This window comes from Girardinichthys multiradiatus, chromosome 11, assembly GCF_021462225.1.
Source record: "Girardinichthys multiradiatus isolate DD_20200921_A chromosome 11, DD_fGirMul_XY1, whole genome shotgun sequence".
Classification (NCBI taxonomy): Eukaryota; Metazoa; Chordata; class Actinopteri; order Cyprinodontiformes; family Goodeidae; genus Girardinichthys; species Girardinichthys multiradiatus.
The window spans coordinates 959,911-979,357 of NC_061804.1; the positions used below are offsets into that span (position 1 = coordinate 959,911).

Genomic DNA, 19,447 nt, shown 5'->3' on the forward strand with positions numbered 1-19,447 from the left:
CGTAGATAAAGAGAAGTTCTGTCTGAAGGCCCGTGGTCATATCATGTCTGGTGATTCTAGTTCCTAGTTATTAATTAATATTTCCCATTATTAAGTGTTAGCTCAACAATCATGATTCCATAAAATATTTTGAATATCGTAACGTTGTGGATGATTTTAATTAGGAATGGTAAATGATTAATTATGAAGGTCAGTTATTAGTTTGAATGAATATTCGTAATCAAATAATAATCTCGTTATTGGGTGAACTTGCGGTTGCTTGAATGGGGATATGTGGCTCTTGAGGTGTGAGGAGGTCCAAGGAGAGTTGCTGCTGCAGAGTCCAGGAGTTGTCTGGTGACAAAGATCTGTAAGGATCAGTCTCAGGTTAGATATGCTCACTGGGAAAGTTCATTTCTAACAGCTCAGAGGGGGGTAGCACCATCTTTAGAACGTAGTCAGAAGATCTGTTGATGAGCTGTTGCAGAGCGGAGGTTCTCATAGTTGGTGGAAGATTAGATTTAGCTGCAAGTTTCTCCAGCTCAGGTGCGTGCTTCTCAGCCACAGAGCCAAAGGTTCTGTGGCTGAGGTAGTCTCAGTGTGCATCAGGATTGAAGGTAGAAGGCAAAGATGTCCACCTAGACCTGTTCTTGTTTCACCAGTCATTCCATGACTCCTTGCATTGCTATGGGAGGCCCCAGCTAAGGAAAATTGAGGCTTTTATTTTGTAATTCAATTCAATTCAGTCAGTCATTCATTTTCTACCACTTATTCCATAGTGGGTCACAGGGGAGCTGGTGCTTATCTCCAGCAGTCTATAGGCGAGGTCCAACCTGGACAGGTCACCAGTCCATCACAGGGCAACACATAAACAACCAAGCACACACTCATTCATACACCTGAGGGCAATTTAGAGAGACCAATTAACCTAACAGGCATGTCTTTGGACTGTGGGAGGAAGCCGGAGTACCCGGTGAGAACCCACGCATGCACAGGGAGAACATGCCGACTCCATGCAGAAAGACCCCCAGCTGGGAATCGAACCCAGGACCTTCTTGCTGCAAGGCAACACTGCTACCAACTGCACCACCGTGCAGCCCTAAGCAGAAAATTTAAAGTCATCCAAGTTTTTATGTCTTCAAGACATGCTTTGAAAGCTTTAGTAAGCCTTATTTTAAAGGGCCAACATAGTCCCATTTCCTACACTGGGTGAGCTCCGACGTCAGTCTTTAGCTCTTATTCTGAAAATCGAGCAATGGTTGTCCTTTCAGGTCTGGGTTAGTTCCATTAGTTATATAAAACCTGCTTCTTATGCTAAATATCCAGTATACTATTTTATCAGCTTTAAATATAGATTGCAAGTATAGCAAACTTAAGCTTTTATTTTGAAAGACCTAATGACTGAAACTGCGGAGATCTGTTGTAGACCCACTTGGAAGAGCTTATATTTATTCAGTATCTGAGAAGTCTGTGAAGATGGCTGTGATTTTCAGCAGCAGCCAGTAGACTGGAAACCATGACTCCTGATTTCCGGCTGCTCTGAGCTGCTGATGTATTTAGTATTTAATATGTATTCCTCCTGCTGTAATGAGGCCTAAAACTGTAGGAGTGTGTTCATCTGTACAATATCTGTCAGTTCCACCTTAATGTATTTGAAAGATTTTCAAACCGTGAGCGACAGCCGTCCCTGGTCCCCGATCGTTGAGATTTCCATAGCTTACTTCATTCACAATAAAAAATACATGAGAAAAGGGAATTCTTTGACTCCTGGAGATCGGGAGGGTTTGACGGAAAACCGTGAGACCTACAACAATTACAGAGAGATTGTGTGAAAGCAGAGACCCGGCCCTACAAACTGACCGAAAATGGTGAGTTTGAGCTAAATTTGTGGCCGTGAGGGCCAATTAAAAATCATTTTCCCAGAAAACAAAAATCGGTTGACTGATTAACTACCATCTCCACTCTAGCGGTGGGATTTTCCTGCAAACTTTGTGGCGCTTGAAGTCTAAATTTAGAGAAACCCTAGCAGGCATCAACACACCAATTTCACTTCTGAAAAGATGACAGGTTTCTCTACAAATTCAAAGTTAAACTGTGTTTCTAGGTGAAAGTATGCCCACAGAGCAGAGCCTCAAAAACAGTGAATTTTGAGGATTCCTTAATTGAGATTGAGGTTTATTGAAATTGCAGACAGACTTACAGGCAGGCAGAGTTCAGGCAGATCATCCAAATAGCAAAAGGTCAGGAGGCCAACAGAAAACAAACCACTAGGAGGAACTCGAGAAGATAACAGGGGCGTAGACGAGAGGAACCAGCGAGGAACGATAAAAACTAGAGAGCTTATAAACTGAGGGAAGTGGAGTGTGGACCAATGAGAGAGGAAGGCAGGTAATCAGAAGAATAATGAACAGGTGTGAGGAAGAGCTGCAGGGAACTGAGGGAGATAAGGTTGTTATGGCTACAGGTGCAGGGGAACACAGAGACCAGGAAGGAACTAGACTGATGACAAACCCAGGAAACAAATCTAAGGAAAGATGGTAGATTCAACTTCTTTAGCAATGACCTTCTGTGGCTTCCCCTCCTTGTGGACAGATGTCCAGGTCTGTCTTCTGGACATCTGTCCAGTCAGCTGTGTTCCAGATGGTTCTGTTTCCTACTGACCCAGACTGAGAGACCATCTAGAGAACCTTTCCAGATCCTTTAAGTTAATTAGCTGATTAGGGTGTTACACCAGGAGTTTCCAATATTTAATAATGATAAAAATGACAGGAAATAAAGATGTAAAATATTTCAGTTTATGTGGAATGGATCTATATATTTATACTCTATAGATGAGTTTCAGTTTCTGAATGGAGGGGCAACAAATATTGAATGTTTTCACTTCTACGTTTTTGCTGTAGTTGTGTATTTTCTGCAGAGGGTCTTATGGCTGCCCCTCCTGCTCCTCCTCCTGAGCTGCAGCTGCACCACTTCATCACAGATGGTGGACCTGTGGTGCTCTTCTCCACACACTCGTCTTCACGTGTTTCATCGGCAGACTCAGTCATCACCTTGGCCAGTGCTGATTCCTCTCTGAACTGCTCTTTCTTCCAGTCATCCAGAGTTCATGTCTCCTTCTCTTCAGTCCACTGGACTCGCTGTAGATGGTTCTCCCAGGTGATTTCTTACAGCCTGGCTCAGTGACTGTAACAAGCAGAGGGAGATTTTATGACAGTGATTGATTTAATTAAACCCAGAGAAGAAATATGTTTGACCAGTTGTCAGTAATGTTAGAATGCCTTTTTTTCCCCATTAATTTTAATATCATTTCATTTTAGGTTTGGTTTACAAATCCAGTTAAATTTGTCATCATCCCTGAGTGAACATCCTTGCTTCAGGCTGTATTTCCAGCCTCAACAGGCAGAGATCTGAACCTCTTTATCAGTCAAACGTTGAGCTGCAATAAAAGGCGGAGCAGCAGAGTCAGTTTCATTTCCTCAGAGCTACGACAGAGTCACCGTTCTCCTGTGAAGTCAAACATGTAAGTTCAACTGCAGATATTTAAAATTAGTGTTTTTAAAGTGTTGCTGTTTCACTGTAAATATGAAGGATGTTGTAAGGTTAAGTGTTTCAGACATAAACACAGACCTTCAGCTTTACATTCAGTCTCATTCTGCACTTTCTACACAGAACCGTGAAGAAGCGTTTGCTCTCTTACTGATTCCTTCAGTTTTGCTTTTTAGTTCAACTCAGATTTGAATACCAGACAAAACTAACCTCAGTAAATACTAAATGCACCTTTTAAATGATTTTTATATTTATTCAGGGAAAAATGCCATCACATCCTACCTGTTCTATACCACAAACTAACTGACTACATGGTTCATTTTCAAAAGATTTACACACATGCATTCAACACTCAGGTAGTAGATTCTGGCTCGCTTACAAGTTGCTAGGCAAATAACCTCTACAAAACAGCCAAACACGGTGGTGGTAGAGTCATGGTCTGGGGTCTTTGCTTCCTCTCTAACTGGCTGAAGCATTAATTCTGTTCTCTAGAAGAACATCCAGAAGGAAAATCAGTTCCTGACTTTCAGCTCGAACTCAGTTGGGTTCTGGAGCAGAACATTATTCCAAGGAACACCAGCAGGTCCACCTCTGAATGGCTCAAAATAAACAAAATGAAGGTTTTAAAGTGGCCTAGTCAAAGTCAGGTCTTAAATCTAATAGTCCAGTTTAGATTCTGTGGCATAACCATAAACAGGTCGCCATGGTTTAGGGACTCATTACTTTTTCACACAGGACCTTGTTGGCTAGGATAGATTTTTCCTTTAAAAGATCAAATCTTGTTTTTAAAGCTACTTTTGTTTTTACTCAGGTTAACTTTTACTGATCTTTAAATATTCAGCAGAGTTCACATGTCTTCCTTCCTTTTTAGCACCTGAACAGGATAAAAATCCTGGAAGTACTGAGATGCATCTGCCATGGGCCACATTTTGGGTTCTTGGGAATCTTCTTGGAGATCCAATCCATTCTTAAGTTTTGTATTAGAGATGAATAAAACAGCGGTTCATCCCTTACGTTTCGGAGCCTCTTCTGAATTACTCCTGGATGATTCATAGATAAGAGTTATAACAATCATGAAACATGTCAGCTAGAAGCACTGATATCTACCAACGTTGTGGTAAAAACCTTGAAAGACCTTAAGAAAGCCTTGAGAACTTGAGAAATTACAGGATAGTCAGAGTCACAGAAAACAGAAACAATGGATCAGAAAGTTTTTAAAAGAGTTTAGAAGACAAATAATAACAGATAAACTTTCTTTCCAGCTTTAGAAATGGCTGCTGCCAGCTGTCAGCTGACTGAAGATCAGTTTCTTTGCTGCATCTGTCTGGAGGTGTTCACTGATCCAGTCAGCTCACCATGTGGACACACTTACTGCAAGACCTGCATCACCGAACACTGGAAGGAGAAGGTCCTCTGCACATGTCCTGTCTGTAAAAAGAGGTTCTACACAAGACCTGAGCTGCAGGTTAATGTTTTCATCGATCAGATGGTTGCTCAGTTTAGAGAGTCGGCTCAACAGAAGATCAGAAGCAGCAGCAGCAGCAGCTCAGAGCAACAAGCTGCCAAACCAGGAGACGTTTGCTGTGATATCTGCACTGGAACCAAATCGAAGGCCCTGAAGTCCTGCCTGGTGTGTCTGGTTTCTTACTGCCAGACTCACCTGGAGCCTCACATGACAGTTCCAGGCCTGAAGACTCACTCAGTGATTGATCCTGTGACGAACCTGGAAACCAGGATCTGTCAGAAACACTTCCAACGCCTGGAGATGTTCTGTAGGTCCGATGAGAAGTTTGTCTGCAAAATGTGCATGGTTTCAGACCACCAGGGTCACAGTGTTGTTTCACTGAAAGAGGAATATGAACAAAGGAAGTCTCAAATAGGAAACAAAGTGGGTGAGATGAAAAAGTTCATCAAGAAGAAGCAAACAAAGATTCAGTACATCAGAGACTCAGTGGAGCTCAGTAATGAAGCTGCAGACCGACAGAAGGCTGAGGGTTTTCTGGTCTTCAACAATCTCAGGCAGTATGTGGATCAAGGCCTCAAGAATTTCTTTGACACCATTGAAGAGAAACAGAGAAGCAAAGAAAAACAAGCTGAAGGTGTCATCACAGAACTAGAGGAGGAGATTTCTGTCCTGATGAGGAGAAGCTCTGAGGTGAAGGACCTCTCACGCTCTGAAAGCTACCTCTCCCTCCTCCAAACTCTGACATCTTTCAAAGCTTTGCATACCAAGAACCCTATGGTGGATATTCACCCATCCTCATATGAAGGCAGCGTGTTCAGAGCTCTGGTTGAGCTGGAGAACGTCCTTCATGAAGAGATGAGGAAGGCTAAACTGAAGCTAATCCAGCGGTATGCAGTAGATGTGACGGTTGATCCAGACACAGCACATCCCAGGCTGGTTTTATCCAAAGACGGGAAGCAAGTCAGTAGTAATAATGAGTGGAGAGCAGTCAAAGATTCTCCAAAGAGATTTTCTGTTTGGTTGAATGTCCTGGGAAAGCAGAGCTTCTCCTCAGGAATGTTTTACTTTGAAGTTCAGGTGAGGGAGAAGAATGAGTGGTACCTTGGTGTCGGCTGCCAGTCCATGAAAAGGAAACAACGAGTCCCCCTGAACCCTGAGAACGGTTACTGGACGTTGCAGCTAAAGAATGATGGGTACTCCGCTTGTGTTGACCCTGATGTTTGCCTGCATCTGAGGTCCAGCCCTCAGAACATCGGAGTGTTTGTGGGTTATGACTCAGGTGTGGTCTCCTTCTATGATGTCCACTCTGCAGAATTAATTTACTCCTTCACTAACTGCTCCTTTAAAGAGAAACTGTACCCGTTCTTTAATCCTGGCAGAAATGACAGTGGTGAAAATGCTGCTCCTCTGATCATCACTGCTGACATCCTGACATCGTGGAACCCAATCCACTGATCCGCGTAGCAACGCATCATGCAGCCAGTACTGTCCAGAACTTATGGGTTGCTTTCCAGGAACCCAAAGGGCGAGTTGGACTCACCCTGTTAACTGCAGACCCCTACATTATAGAAAATAACTTATTGGTGCTCACCTGGTAATATGCTCCGACCTGAAAGGTAACCTGAAAGCTCTGTGAAAGTTACCTTGAAATTCCAGAAAATATTCTGCAGCATCTGGAAAAATAACCTGTAAGTTCTGAACTGTAACATTCGTGTTTCAAAAGACATTCTGAAAGTTCAAGACAAATAACTTTTGATAAATTTGGAGGTGACCTCTTAAGTCCAAAGAGAGTAACGTGTAAGTGTGACAGTACTGGCTGTGTGATGCACACTACACTGATTTTCTGATGGTTCAGATCTTGAACTGTTAGACTTCCTGGTTTACAGAAACAGAAGACTTCAGCTGACAGTTTGAGTTCAGATCAAATATCTGGTCTTTCACAAACCATCCATCTACTGTTTATCCCTGCTTATCCTTGCAGGCTGCTGGGGGGCCGGTGCCAATCTCCAGCAGTCATTGGTTCAGAAGTCCATCCTGGATGGGTCACCAATCCATCCCAGGGCATCACAGAGACACACAGGACAAACAACCATGCACACACTCATACCTCAGAGCAGATAAGCAATAATCAGTCATGATTTTAGACTGTGGGAGGAGGTTCAAGGTTTTTTATTTGCCATTTGTGCAAAATCCAACAGTCCAGACACATTGCAGGTCTTGTGATGGACTCTCTTGAAGTCAATAGTTTTGGTAAACATAAAATAAGAAATACTGAATATAAAACACAGTGCAATATTAGGAAATAAGGCACTATGATGAGAAAAATCTAAATATTTTAAGTGCAATTCTGAGCAACAGAAGAAAGCAATGTTAGATGACAGAGTAATAACTGGTTACTGGGCTTGTTCTGGGATGGGGGCGGGTATAAAACAGAGACAGAGATAGGGAGAGCGTGGGGGAGTTCACTGGGAGTGTTGCACTGATAAAATATTGCACATTTATCATAAAACATTGCACATTGATCAGAAGGGAATGTAGCACCTAGTCCTGTTGCACTGATAATAGTAGTGATATGTCCCATGTTGCACATTTAAGGTAATATTGTGTAGTTTTACACGTATTCAGTATTTTGTTTGGCCATCAGTCTGACTGCAGCAGAGAAGAAGCTGTGAGTTTTATGTGTGATAATGCTGTCTGCTCTGCAGTGTCTCAGGTTGTACGTGCAGCGTTTGTGTCTAAGCAGAGAGTGAGTCTTTTCCTGCAGCGCTGCACGCACATAGTATCCATGTATTGTTTATGGCTCTTTGCAGAACCATCCTCTCTGCCTGTGTGTTGCTTCCATACCAGACAGATAGTGATGCCCACAGTGAGGATGCTTTCTATCAGTCCTCTGAAGGCCTGGGTGACCATCACAGCTAGCATTCCTGAGCAGCCTGATGAAGTGGGGCCAGCTCAGGTCAGATGTAACCTGCAGTCCCAGGAACCCGTGACTGTCGGTCCTCTCTACCTCAGACCATTTAATGAGAGGCTGTAGAAGAGGACGATTCTTTCTGAACTCCAGTATTATGTTTTGGTCTTGACTGGGTTGAGAATGAGTTCGTTCTCCTTTCAGGTAACAGGGCCCTGTCACCTGACTTGTTTCCCTACTTGATGAACCCCAAGATGATGGTATCATCAGCATATTTAATGATAATAGTGTTGTCCTGGCTGGAGACACAGTCATGGGAGTATAGGGTGAAGAGTTTTGGACTAAGACAACAGCCCTGTGGGGATCCTGTGCTCAGCAAACACCTGCCCCCCTATGCTTACAACCTGTGGTATTGAAGTTTTGAAGTCCAGAATCCAGATGCAGGTCGGAGGTGGGACACCAAGGTCTGTCAGCTTCCCAATCAGCTTGGCTGGGTGATGAGTTTAAGGCAGAACTGTAGTCCAGGAGGAGCATCCTGGCGTACGTTTTGATGCCTTCCAGATGTTGCAGGGTGTGATGAAAAGCTTTTGCTACCCCATTGTCTACCGATCGATTGGGGCTGTAGACTGGAGGGAAACACCATATGGTTGATGTGTACTACAACCATTTTTTCTAGGCACTTCATGGCGGTTGATGTGAGTGCCAAGTGAAGTGAATTTGGGTGGATCTGTCTGGTTTTTTGAGGACTCGTTTGATGCTGGAGGTTTTGAAAATCTGACTATAGTCTAGGATTATAACAGTCTGAAGATATCAGGATAAACATCAGCTAGTTTTTCACTACAGGCCATCAGTACTCTCGGAGAGACTCTGGTCCCACCACCTTGTGGGGTATCGTCTTCTTCAGAGTCTTCAGGACCAGTGCATGTTTCATCTGTAAAGCAGTATCCGTGGGGTCACAAGGGGCTTTTGAAGGTGTGTCTGGGTTCAGCCTGTCAAACCTGGCATTGAAGGTGTCGAGGCTGATCTGTGGTTGTTATCGTTCTTCTGTAGTTTGTGTTTTTTGTCTCCCAGAATAATGACAGCAGTGTTAGGATAAATGTTCACTAATTATAGTGAACATGACATTATTATTGTGGTTTGTAGTATAACAATGACCATCAGTGGGCTCTACATGGACAAACTTTCAGTTTATTACTTTACTTAGTACCCCTACACATAGCCCGTTCTAAAATGGCCAAACTCTAACACTCAGTAGTTTAATCTAACCTCCCCAACAACCCTGCACCATCCAAACCCTTTGTGAAGATCCTTGAGACGACATGTGTTGAGAAATGGTGCTATATAACTAAAATTGAACTGAAATGATTATGTCATGTAGCTCAACATTTAATGATGCAATGCTGTTCTCTGGGCAAGTAGAATGGTCTTATTCCCAAAGTCAGATATTCCACTTTTTCAGAACAAGATTTTGAGATGATCTTACAATCGCTACACCAGGATTGTTTGACGACTACGACCGTTCCTCCTCCGCCAGTCTTGCAGCTTTCAACAGCGGATCAGTCTTCTCTGAAGAGCGTGTGGGCGTCTGGTGTTACTGCCTCGTTGGGTGTCCTTTCCCCCAGCCAGGTTTCACAGAAACACATTGTGGAGTAATCCTGAATGTGCTTCTGTGTGGAATTATCAGTTCTCAGTTCCTCTTTTAAATTTTCCAGAGACTGATTGTTTGCAAGCAGTATGATCAGCAGGGTTAGCCTTCCATTGCTAACAAATTGCCGGAGCCTTCGGTTCAAAACTCCCAGTCTACTGCGTCCCCTCTTGGTCTGTTGTTCTCAGAAGAACTGCCTGTTGGGGGCCGGCATAGCATCGAGTCACATAACATGCCAGCTCAGGGTAGGACTTCAGCATATTTGGTCAGAAATAACTACGCACTCTCATCTGCAGTAAGATCGCTGTCATAGAAAGGTTTTGCAGAGAGTGTTTTAGCTCTGCAAAAAAAAAACAGTAAGAAAATGAAGAGAAGAAAGAAGTAACAACATCACCCTCTTAGGGGCGCCATGTTCACATGTGGAGGAAGCTGGAGTACCCAGAGAGAACCCAATTTAATGCATGCACAGGGAGAACATGCAAACTCCATGCATGTGTTGCTGCAGGGCAACAGTGCTAACAACAGCTGCACCGTGCAGCCCTTCACAAATGAGGTGAAATGTGAAGAATTATTATTTATATATATGACTGTAAAATGATGTACTTACAAATTGTTTTCAGAACCTTCTGTAGTTTCAGTGGGTTTTTTTCATATGAGATTTTTGAAGAACAACAGATTTCAAATGTATCTAAATTTTGATTTTGTATTTAAATACACACATGACAGTTAATGACAGGTAAATATAACTCTGTAATGACTGTATTTAGATTATGAGCTGAAGAGAAATAAGGGAGCTGTCTATTTGAAAATCTTTACCGGAATCTGCTGAATGTGTCTCATCTTGGTTTCATTTAATCAGCTAGGATTTTTATTCTATTTTCATACATGTTAATACTGCATATTAAGAAAATAGAAACAAACTGTCAGCAAAGATTTATTTACACAGAAAAAGTATGTATTTTACTTCAGTTTTAATATTTTTAATTAATATTTAAACATTTCATCCAAGTAAAACTCTATGCACGATGAACATACGTGGTAATTTAGTAACAAGAAAAACAGATTGATGCTAAGACTGTGATGTTTTCCCTATTTTAAATGATTTTCAGTAGTTACAGTCTCCTGTCATATCGTCTCTGACAGACCCACTCTCTTCCACGGAGGATATTTGTGACACAATCTGTTGGATTTTGAGCTTAGTGTGGTTATTTTGCTCCCAATCCTAACCGCTCCATGGTTCAGTTACTCCTTTGTCATATCCTCTGCTGTCCTCGGCCTGCTGCTGCCTCCTGAGTCCTGTCAATAAAATCATTTTCCTATCACGCTCCTGCTGTCATCTTTTTCCAAGTGGGTCCCCAACCTCAATAGGACAGCTTCAGGCTTCAGTGCAGGTATAGATGATGAACTACGTCACTTACATTAAACCCAAATGGATTTTATGACCTTCATAATTATGTCTCCATGTGATCATCTGTGTACGCATGGAGAAAACAGGTGCTGCACCCCAAACACAATCTAATTTAAACTCCACGCTGCAGCAGTGAAGGATGGCCAGCAGATGGAGCCACAGTCCTGTAGATAAAAAGGAAACTTCCAGAACATGAACTAAAGTCCATATGCTGAAGGTTTTCCAGTTTATTTCAAGATCATAAGTCAGGTCACATGCAAGTTTGTTTCATTCTTTCCAACAACATTCAATCTAAGACAGTGAAAGTTAGTCTGAAGTCCAAAAACAAACGGATCAGTCCCATCCAGGAACAGAACAGTCACTCAATATGTTTGACAAAATGTTTATACACATTATGTATTGACATAATTGTATTCCTTGTAACAGTTCATTCCTGGGCCAGCTCCATTAGGAGAAGAAGTGTGTACAAAAAAACCAACAAAGGGCTGCCTTTAGGGGAGTTACCACACTATCCTGTCTGTGATAAAGTACGTCCTAGGAACAATACTACGACCCATTTCCATGCTGAAACTGTCTCTAGAGTGATAACGAGAACAATCTGTGCCTCACTTTGCCTCCTTGGTAGATTTGGATGCTGCATCCTTCTTGCAGTCGTGAGCATTGCATAAACAAACAATACTTAAGACCTGAAAATATAAAGCTTTTAGAAATATGTTAGTCAGAAAACAATGTTTGAAACACCGTGTCCTGCAGGTAGCTCTTGCTACTATTAACCTTTAATGATCATCTGAAGTGGAACATTTCACTCTTCTGTAAATCTCTAAAATATTTTCTTACTTTGATTGACTTTTATTTTATATACTATTTATCATTCACCCCTTTTTAAACCAGGAAAATACCTTAGTTGATGTTAAAAATCACTTTTGAAGAGTGACCTTTGGTTGAGCTTCAGATGACCCCTCTGTATTTGTGGCAGTGAATCTGATGATTTCTGCAGTGCTGATCCTCAACTTTAAAAACTAGTTTAATATGGACAATTTTTTGTGAACACTGGATCTAATATCACAGGAAAGACCTTTTCTAAACTGTTGCTAAAGGCTAGCTTGTTATAGTCATATAAAAATTATTCTGCAATAAGGCTTTACCAGCCACACAGTCAAAGGTTATGAGCAGGTCTTATTAGAGGTGAGATGATTTCCAATGCTGGGAAATCTAAATATTATCCATAAAGAAATAAAATTAAAAATAATATTTCGCTGAGATTGTCCAGTATTTAGGGAGAATTTATGCAATTAATGTCTATTTTTAATCTTGGGGTCAATTCCGTCTGGCCACAGATTGCTGACCTGCTGCGCTCTCGGCCAAACAAACATTATTAATGAGTGTTCATAATCAAGAAGTATGAAGTTTATCATACTTGGACACAAAGGTAAGTCCTTTTAGACCTTGGGGATTTTTTCTATAGCCCTCTTTTAATTGCTGTTATTCTCTGGGTTCTTGCTAACATCTAATTCTGGTCCTCCATGTTCATCCCGGAGGGCTAATTACCATCAGAAACTGTTGGTAAGTGTTTGGTAACAGCTCACAGTGGACCTCATTACGGATCATCACTGTTTGAAAAACAATAGCACTTGTTTATGGCAGCGGTTGTAACTGGAAGAAGCCGTGATGAAACTGATACATTCATTTATACCACTACAGTCCTCTGGGCTCTTAGTAACAGTTCTATTTTCACAGAAAAATAAAAGTTAAAATGTGAAAACAACAAACGATATACGATGTACGATATATTTTGCAGCAAGAAAACCCCATGAATATGAAATCAATGAGAAAGTTGGATCCTCAAACCAAATTATATTAATAAATATATAGATATACCTGTTCTAAATATATGTAAATAAACTATTAAGTAAACTTTTTTATGTAACACCTTTCACAGACACAAAATGCTTTAGAATAAAGCCTATCATGAAAACACAATATAAAACATAAAATAAATCATGTCATATAAGACAAGTGTTCTGATCATGTTGTAATTATTAATATGAATATATTATTTAATATTTTAATATTAATATTTTAATATTGTATCAAATAATATTTGGGTCTGTTAAGGATTGTCCTGTGAATACCAGCCCAGTAAGGAGATGGTATTAGGACAGAATAGAAAGGTGTGAGACGAGCTCTGACATTATTGAACAGCATAAACTCGGCACATATATGGAATATATTCACACAATTTCTTAAAATACAAGAATTTATTAACAAAAATAAGTCAACTTAAAGTCAAACATATTTCAATCAACAAACTCTTCAATATGCTAAAACAATCCAACTAAACTACCAAGCAGAATTAAAGAATAATTAAGACTAATAGGCTATGTACAATATAAACAAGTTGATTAAAGATGATTAGAAATCATGACCAAAAAGAGTGATGCAACATTATCATGCAATGTTTATGTTTGAGAACCAAGGATTATCTTGAAGAATCTGGTGTTGGGGCCATCCATTTGGTCGTAGCTCAATAGACGTCGCAGCTCTGACATCACTGGAAATACAGGTCCTTCTCAAAATATTAGCATATTGTGATAAAGTTAATTATTTTCCATAATGTCATGATGAAAATGTAACATTCATATATTTTAGATTCATTGCACACTAACTGAAATATTTCAGGTCTTTTATTGTCTTAACACGGATGATTTTGGCATACAGCTCATGAAAACCCAAAATTCCTATCTCACAAAATTAGCATATCATTAAAAGGGTCTCTAAACGAGCTATGAACCTAATCATCTGAATCAACGAGTTAACTCTAAACACCTGCAAAAGATTCCTGAGGCCTTTAAAACTCCCAGCCTGGTTCATCACTCAAAACCCCAATCATGGGTAAGACTGCCGACCTGACTGCTGTCCAGAAGGCCACTATTGACACCCTCAAGCCAGAGGGTAAGACACAGAAAGACATTTCTGAACGAATAGGCTGTTCCCAGAGTGCTGTATCAAGGCACCTCAGTGGGAAGTCTGTGGGAAGGAAAAAGTGTGGCAGAAAACGCTGCACAACGAGAAGAGGTGACCGGACCCTGAGGAAGATTGTGGAGAAGGGCCGATTCCAGACCTTGGGGGACCTGCGGAAGCAGTGGACTGAGTCTGGAGTAGAAACATCCAGAGCCACCGTGCACAGGCGTGTGCAGGAAATGGGCTACAGGTGCCGCATTCCCCAGGTCAAGCCACTTTTGAACCAGAAACAGCGGCAGAAGCGCCTGACCTGGGCTACAGAGAAGCAGCACTGGACTGTTGCTCAGAGGTCCAAAGTACCTTTTTCAGATGAAAGCAAATTCTGCATGTCATTCAGAAATCAAGATGCCAGAGTCTGGAGGAAGACTGGGGAGAAGGAAATGCCAAAATGCCAGAAGTCCAGTGTCAAGTACCCACAGTCAGTGATGGTCTGGGGTGCCGTGTCAGCTGCTGGTGTTGGTCCACTGTGTTTTATCAAGGGCAGGGTCAATGCAGCTAGCTATCAGGAGATTTTGGAGCACTTCATGCTTCCATCTGCTGAAAAGCTTTATGGAGATGAAGATTTCATTTTTCAGCACGACCTGGCACCTGCTCACAGTGCCAAAACCACTGGTAAATGGTTTACTGACCATGGTATCACTGTGCTCAATTGGCCTGCCAACTCTCCTGACCTGAACCCCATAGAGAATCTGTGGGATATTGTGAAGAGAACGTTGAGAGACTCAAGACCCAACACTCTGGATGAGCTAAAGGCCGCTATCGAAGCATCCTGGGCCTCCATAAGACCTCAGCAGTGCCACAGGCTGATTGCCTCCATGCCACGCCGCATTGAAGCAGTCATTTCTGCCAAAGGATTCCCGACCAAGTATTGAGTGCATAACTGTACATGATTATTTGAAGGTTGACGTTTTTTGTATTAAAAACACTTTTCTTTTATTGGTCGGATGAAATATGCTAATTTTGTGAGATATGAATTTTGGGTTTTCATGAGCTGTATGCCAAAATCATCCGTATTAAGACAATAAAAGACCTGAAATATTTCAGTTAGTGTGCAATGAATCTAAAATATATGAATGTTACATTTTCATCATGACATTATGGAAAATAATGAACTTTATCACAATATGCTAATATTTTGAGAAGGACCTGTATAAACCGGCTGAGATGCAGAGTTTCGGGGCCATTTTTCCGCCTGTCGCAGGACAGCGTATAGGAGGCGCATTTCTGGTGAGACAAAAGCTCGCAGGTGAACTTTTACTCCACAAGGCCATTCCCGGAAGAGCTTGAAAGCTGGAAATCTGTCTGATACGAGAAGATCATGAGATTTATTTGCCGATCAAAGACCGCGTCACAACCGGCGCAGGTGAAAACCTACAGAGGTTCTATGTCCAAGGAGAAGAGTTTCCTCCTTGTGTATGCAGTCGACTAAAGGTTCTTCATCTTTTCCCCTCCTGGACGGATGAGAAATTACCGTTTTTTCTTCCTTAATTCGATCACGGACGCGTGATCCCCCCCTCTCCTTTTCTTCAGACCTGATTCATCCTCAACCTGTGGAGAGAAGAAATCAACTTCAAAGTAATTTAGTTCTTTTCATATTAAACCGGATAGGTGCATTTAGAGGTCTGGACAGGATGAGGCAGTTAAGGTGATGTAGGATCACCAGTAGTTAATCTCAGGTATTAACTTGTTGCAATACTGATGGAAGTATTTTATGCTGAGCTGTGTTTTGATTTGCTGCTGAATCATGGTTCATGTTTGTCCGGTTGATCCCAAATCAGCCAAGAGTTAGAAGTTGGACTTTTAAAAGTTTTTTATTCAAAGCAGCTGAGGTCTGGCCCTCACCCGACCACTTTTTGTTCCAGTTTTGTTGCTGGAAATTTTCCACTGGGTTCCCGCCTCAAGAGTTTTATGACCCTTTATCAAGATTTGGGGCGATCAGCTGATAAACGGTGGGGCCACGCCCCTTTAGCCCCAACCAGCTGATCGCCCCAAATCTTGATAAAGGGTCATAAAACTCTTGAGGCGGGAACCCAGTGGAAAATTTCCAGCAACAAAACTGGAACAAAGAGTGGTCGCTGCGATCGAGACATCAACACCAGGAGGACTTCTCTTTCCATTTAACCCAAATTACACATTTTCTCCATAAAACTACTGGTTTGATCTTCATAGACACTAAATGCATATATATATTTTTCTTTTATTATTATTGTTAGGTAGTCATTTTTATTCCCTTTGTGTAGAATAGTGCTTGTTAGTTAGGTGATGGTTTTGGACCAGAATAATAGTATATCAGGATTATTTGGCTTCAATAAATCTTCATATATATAATTAAGAGAAGCGTTTGTGTTTATTTCATGCAAGAGTGATTTATCTGTCAAAACAAGGTCAAAGTTCCTCCATCTTCGGTGAAGCGGTTGAATAAACAGTGACAGTTTGTGGTTTTGGTTAATAATTTGTAATTATTAATGAGCTTTGAGCCCATAATCACAACACCAGAGGACATCTCTGGTTTCTATTCGTGATGATTTTTGGTTAAGAAATTAATATTTTTCAAATTATTATTTTAAATCATGATTCTTGATGAATATTCATTAATCAATAATCATATTCCTTACACTGGAAGTGAAGTTAAGTTAGTCTTGGAATCAACTTAGACAATAACCAGTAAACGTTTAGACAACCATTCACAATGCAAGATCAGATAAAATATTATTTTAATAAAATAATGTTTTAAAGAATGATTTGCTGAATAAAACCAACCTTCTGGATGACTGATTATCAACAGTGTTTAATTAGCTGCCTTTATTTATTAAAATAATATTTTAATAAAACAATTAAATGTGGCTTACTGAACATAAGATCTCTCTCTTCAAAGACATTGCTAGTTAGTGACCTGATTTGTGACAATCAGATTGATTTATTTTACCTCACAGAAACCTGGCTGCAGCAAGAGGATTATGTTACTATAAATGAGTCAACTCCTACTAATTATTTAAATTTTCACATTCCTCAAATTACTGGGCGAGGAGGAGGAGTAGCAACCATCTTTCAGTCCGATTTATTGATTAGTCCCAGACCAATCAATAGCTACAACTCTTTTGAATATTTAATCCTTAGTTTTCCTCATCCAAATTGCAAAGCACTAAAACCACTTCTGTTTGTTGTTTTGTACCGTCCACCAGGTCCTTACTCTCAATTTTTAGATCAGTTTTCAGACCTTTTATCTGATTTAGTGTTAAATACAGATAAGGTTATTATAGTGGGGGATTTTAACATTCATGTAGACGCTGAAAGTGATAGCCTAAATATAGCGTTTAATGCTATCTTAGGCTCAATTGGCTTTGCTCAAAACATTAACAAACCTACCCACCTTTGTCTTCATTCTCTGGACCTTGTGCTGACATATGGTATTGAGTGTAAAGACATAACAATATTCTCTCATAACCCTGTCCTGTCTGACCATTTCTTAATAATCTTTGAGTTTAATTTAACAGAGTACTCCACACCTGAAAGTAAATTTCATTACAGTAGATCATTATCAGGCGATGCTGTAACAACCTTTAAAGAATCTGTTCCACTTTTAATTTCCTCATTATCACTGAAAAACACAGTGGAGGGCAATAATTCTGTTTCTGCCCCTTCACAAATTGATTCTCTTGTTCATAGTGTTTCTTCATCATTGCATGATGCATTAGACAATGCAGCCCCCTTGAAAAAGAAGGGAATCATTAATAGGAGGCTAGCTCCTTGGTTTAATTCAGAGCTGCATACTTTAAAGCACAATGTTAGAAAATTGGAGAGAAAATGGCGCTCTACACACCTAGAGGATTCCTACTTAATCTGGAAAAATAGCCTACTGTTGTATAAAAAGACACTTCACCAAGCTAGAACAGCTTATTTCTCATCATTAATAGAAGAGAACAAGAATAATCCTAGGTTTCTCTTTAGTACAGTTGCTAAACTTACACAGAGTCATAGCTCTGTTGAGCCATCCATTCCCTTAACTCTCAGCAGTCATGACTTTATGGGATTCTTCTTAAATAAAATTGATTCTATTAAAAATAAAATCTTTGACATACTCCTGAAGATGATTACTTCATCCTCAGAAAGTGAGACAACATTGGAAATAACTGTAGAACCTGATTTGTGTTTGGACTGTTCTAATCCTGTGGAGCTTCCTGAGTTATCAGAAATATTAGCTTCATCTAAACCTTCAACTTGTATGTTAGACCCAATCCCAACCCAATTATTTAAGGAAGTGTTCCCTCTGATTACCAGCCCCATTTTAGATATGATTAATCTATCTTTAGTAAATGGATCAGAACCACAGGCTTTTAAGTTAGCTGTAATTAAACCTTTACTTAAGAAACCTTCACTTGATCGAGATGATTTAATAAATTACAGACCTATATCCAATCTTCCATTCTTATCTAAAATTCTTGAGAAAATAGTTGCTAATCAAATGTGTGAACATTTATACAGCAATGATCTGTTTGAAGAGTTTCAGTCAGGTTTCAGAGCTCATCATAGCACTGAAACAGCTCTGCTGAAAGTCACTAATGATATTCTTATGGCCTCAGATAATGGACTTGTGTCTGTTCTGGTTCTGTTAGATCTCAGTGCTGCATTTGATCCAGTCGACCATAATATTCTCTTAGAAAGGCTGGAATATGCTGTAGGGATAGGAGAGGAGCCTGATAACTAAAGGATCTGCCTCCCATTCTACTTCTAGAGACTCTAGGAACCACCAGTAAACCTGCAGTCTGAGAACAAAGTGCTCTGTTAGGAACATATGGACCAATCAGATCTCTGATGTATGATGGAGCTAGATCATTAAGGGCTTTATATGTGAGGAGGAGAATTTTAAATTATATTCTGGATTTAACAGGGAGCCAATGAAGGGAAGCTAAAATAGGAGAAATATGATCTCTCTTTTTAATTTTCATCAGAACTCTTGCTGCAGCATTTTGAATCAGCTGAAGGCTTTTAACTGCATTTTGTGGACATCCTGATAGTAAAGAATTACAATAGTCCAGCCTTGAAGTAACAAATGCATGGACTAGTTTTTCAGCGTCACTCCTGGACAGGATATTTCTTATTTTGGCAATGTTCTGGAGATGAAAGAAGGAAATCCTAGAAACCTGTTTAATATGGGATTTAAATGACATGTTCTGGTCAAAAATAACACCAAGGTTTTTTACTTTATTATCAGAGGTCAATTTAATGCCATCCAGGTTAAGTGATTGACTAAGCAGTTTGTTTTTTAAAGACTCCGGTCCAAAGACGACAACTTCTGTCTTGTCTGAATTTAGAAGCAGAAAATTTAAAGTCATCCAAGTTTTTATATCTTCAAGACATGCTTGTAGTCTATCTAACTGGTTGGGTTCATCAGGATTTATGGATAAGTAAAGCTGAGTATCATCAGCATAACAGTGAAAATTTATCCTATGCTGCCTGATAATTTGACCTATTGGA

At 40.4% G+C, this 19,447-nt stretch overlaps 1 protein-coding gene across 1 annotated transcript; it reads left to right on the forward strand.

Annotated features, from left to right (window-relative positions):
- The first annotated feature begins 4,795 nt into the window (after nucleotides 1-4,795).
- Nucleotides 4,796-10,866, forward strand: LOC124876666 (E3 ubiquitin-protein ligase TRIM21-like). Its single transcript, XM_047379621.1, has one exon. It carries the CDS (start codon nucleotides 4,796-4,798, stop codon nucleotides 6,443-6,445), a length of 1,650 nt encoding a protein of 549 aa, XP_047235577.1. The 3' UTR covers nucleotides 6,446-10,866.
- The last annotated feature ends 8,581 nt before the right edge of the window (nucleotides 10,867-19,447 follow it).

Coding starts and splice junctions, on each gene's coding strand:
- LOC124876666 (XM_047379621.1), top strand. CDS start 4,796: ATGGCTGCTGCCAGCTGTCAGCTGACTGAAGATCAGTTTCTTTGCTGC.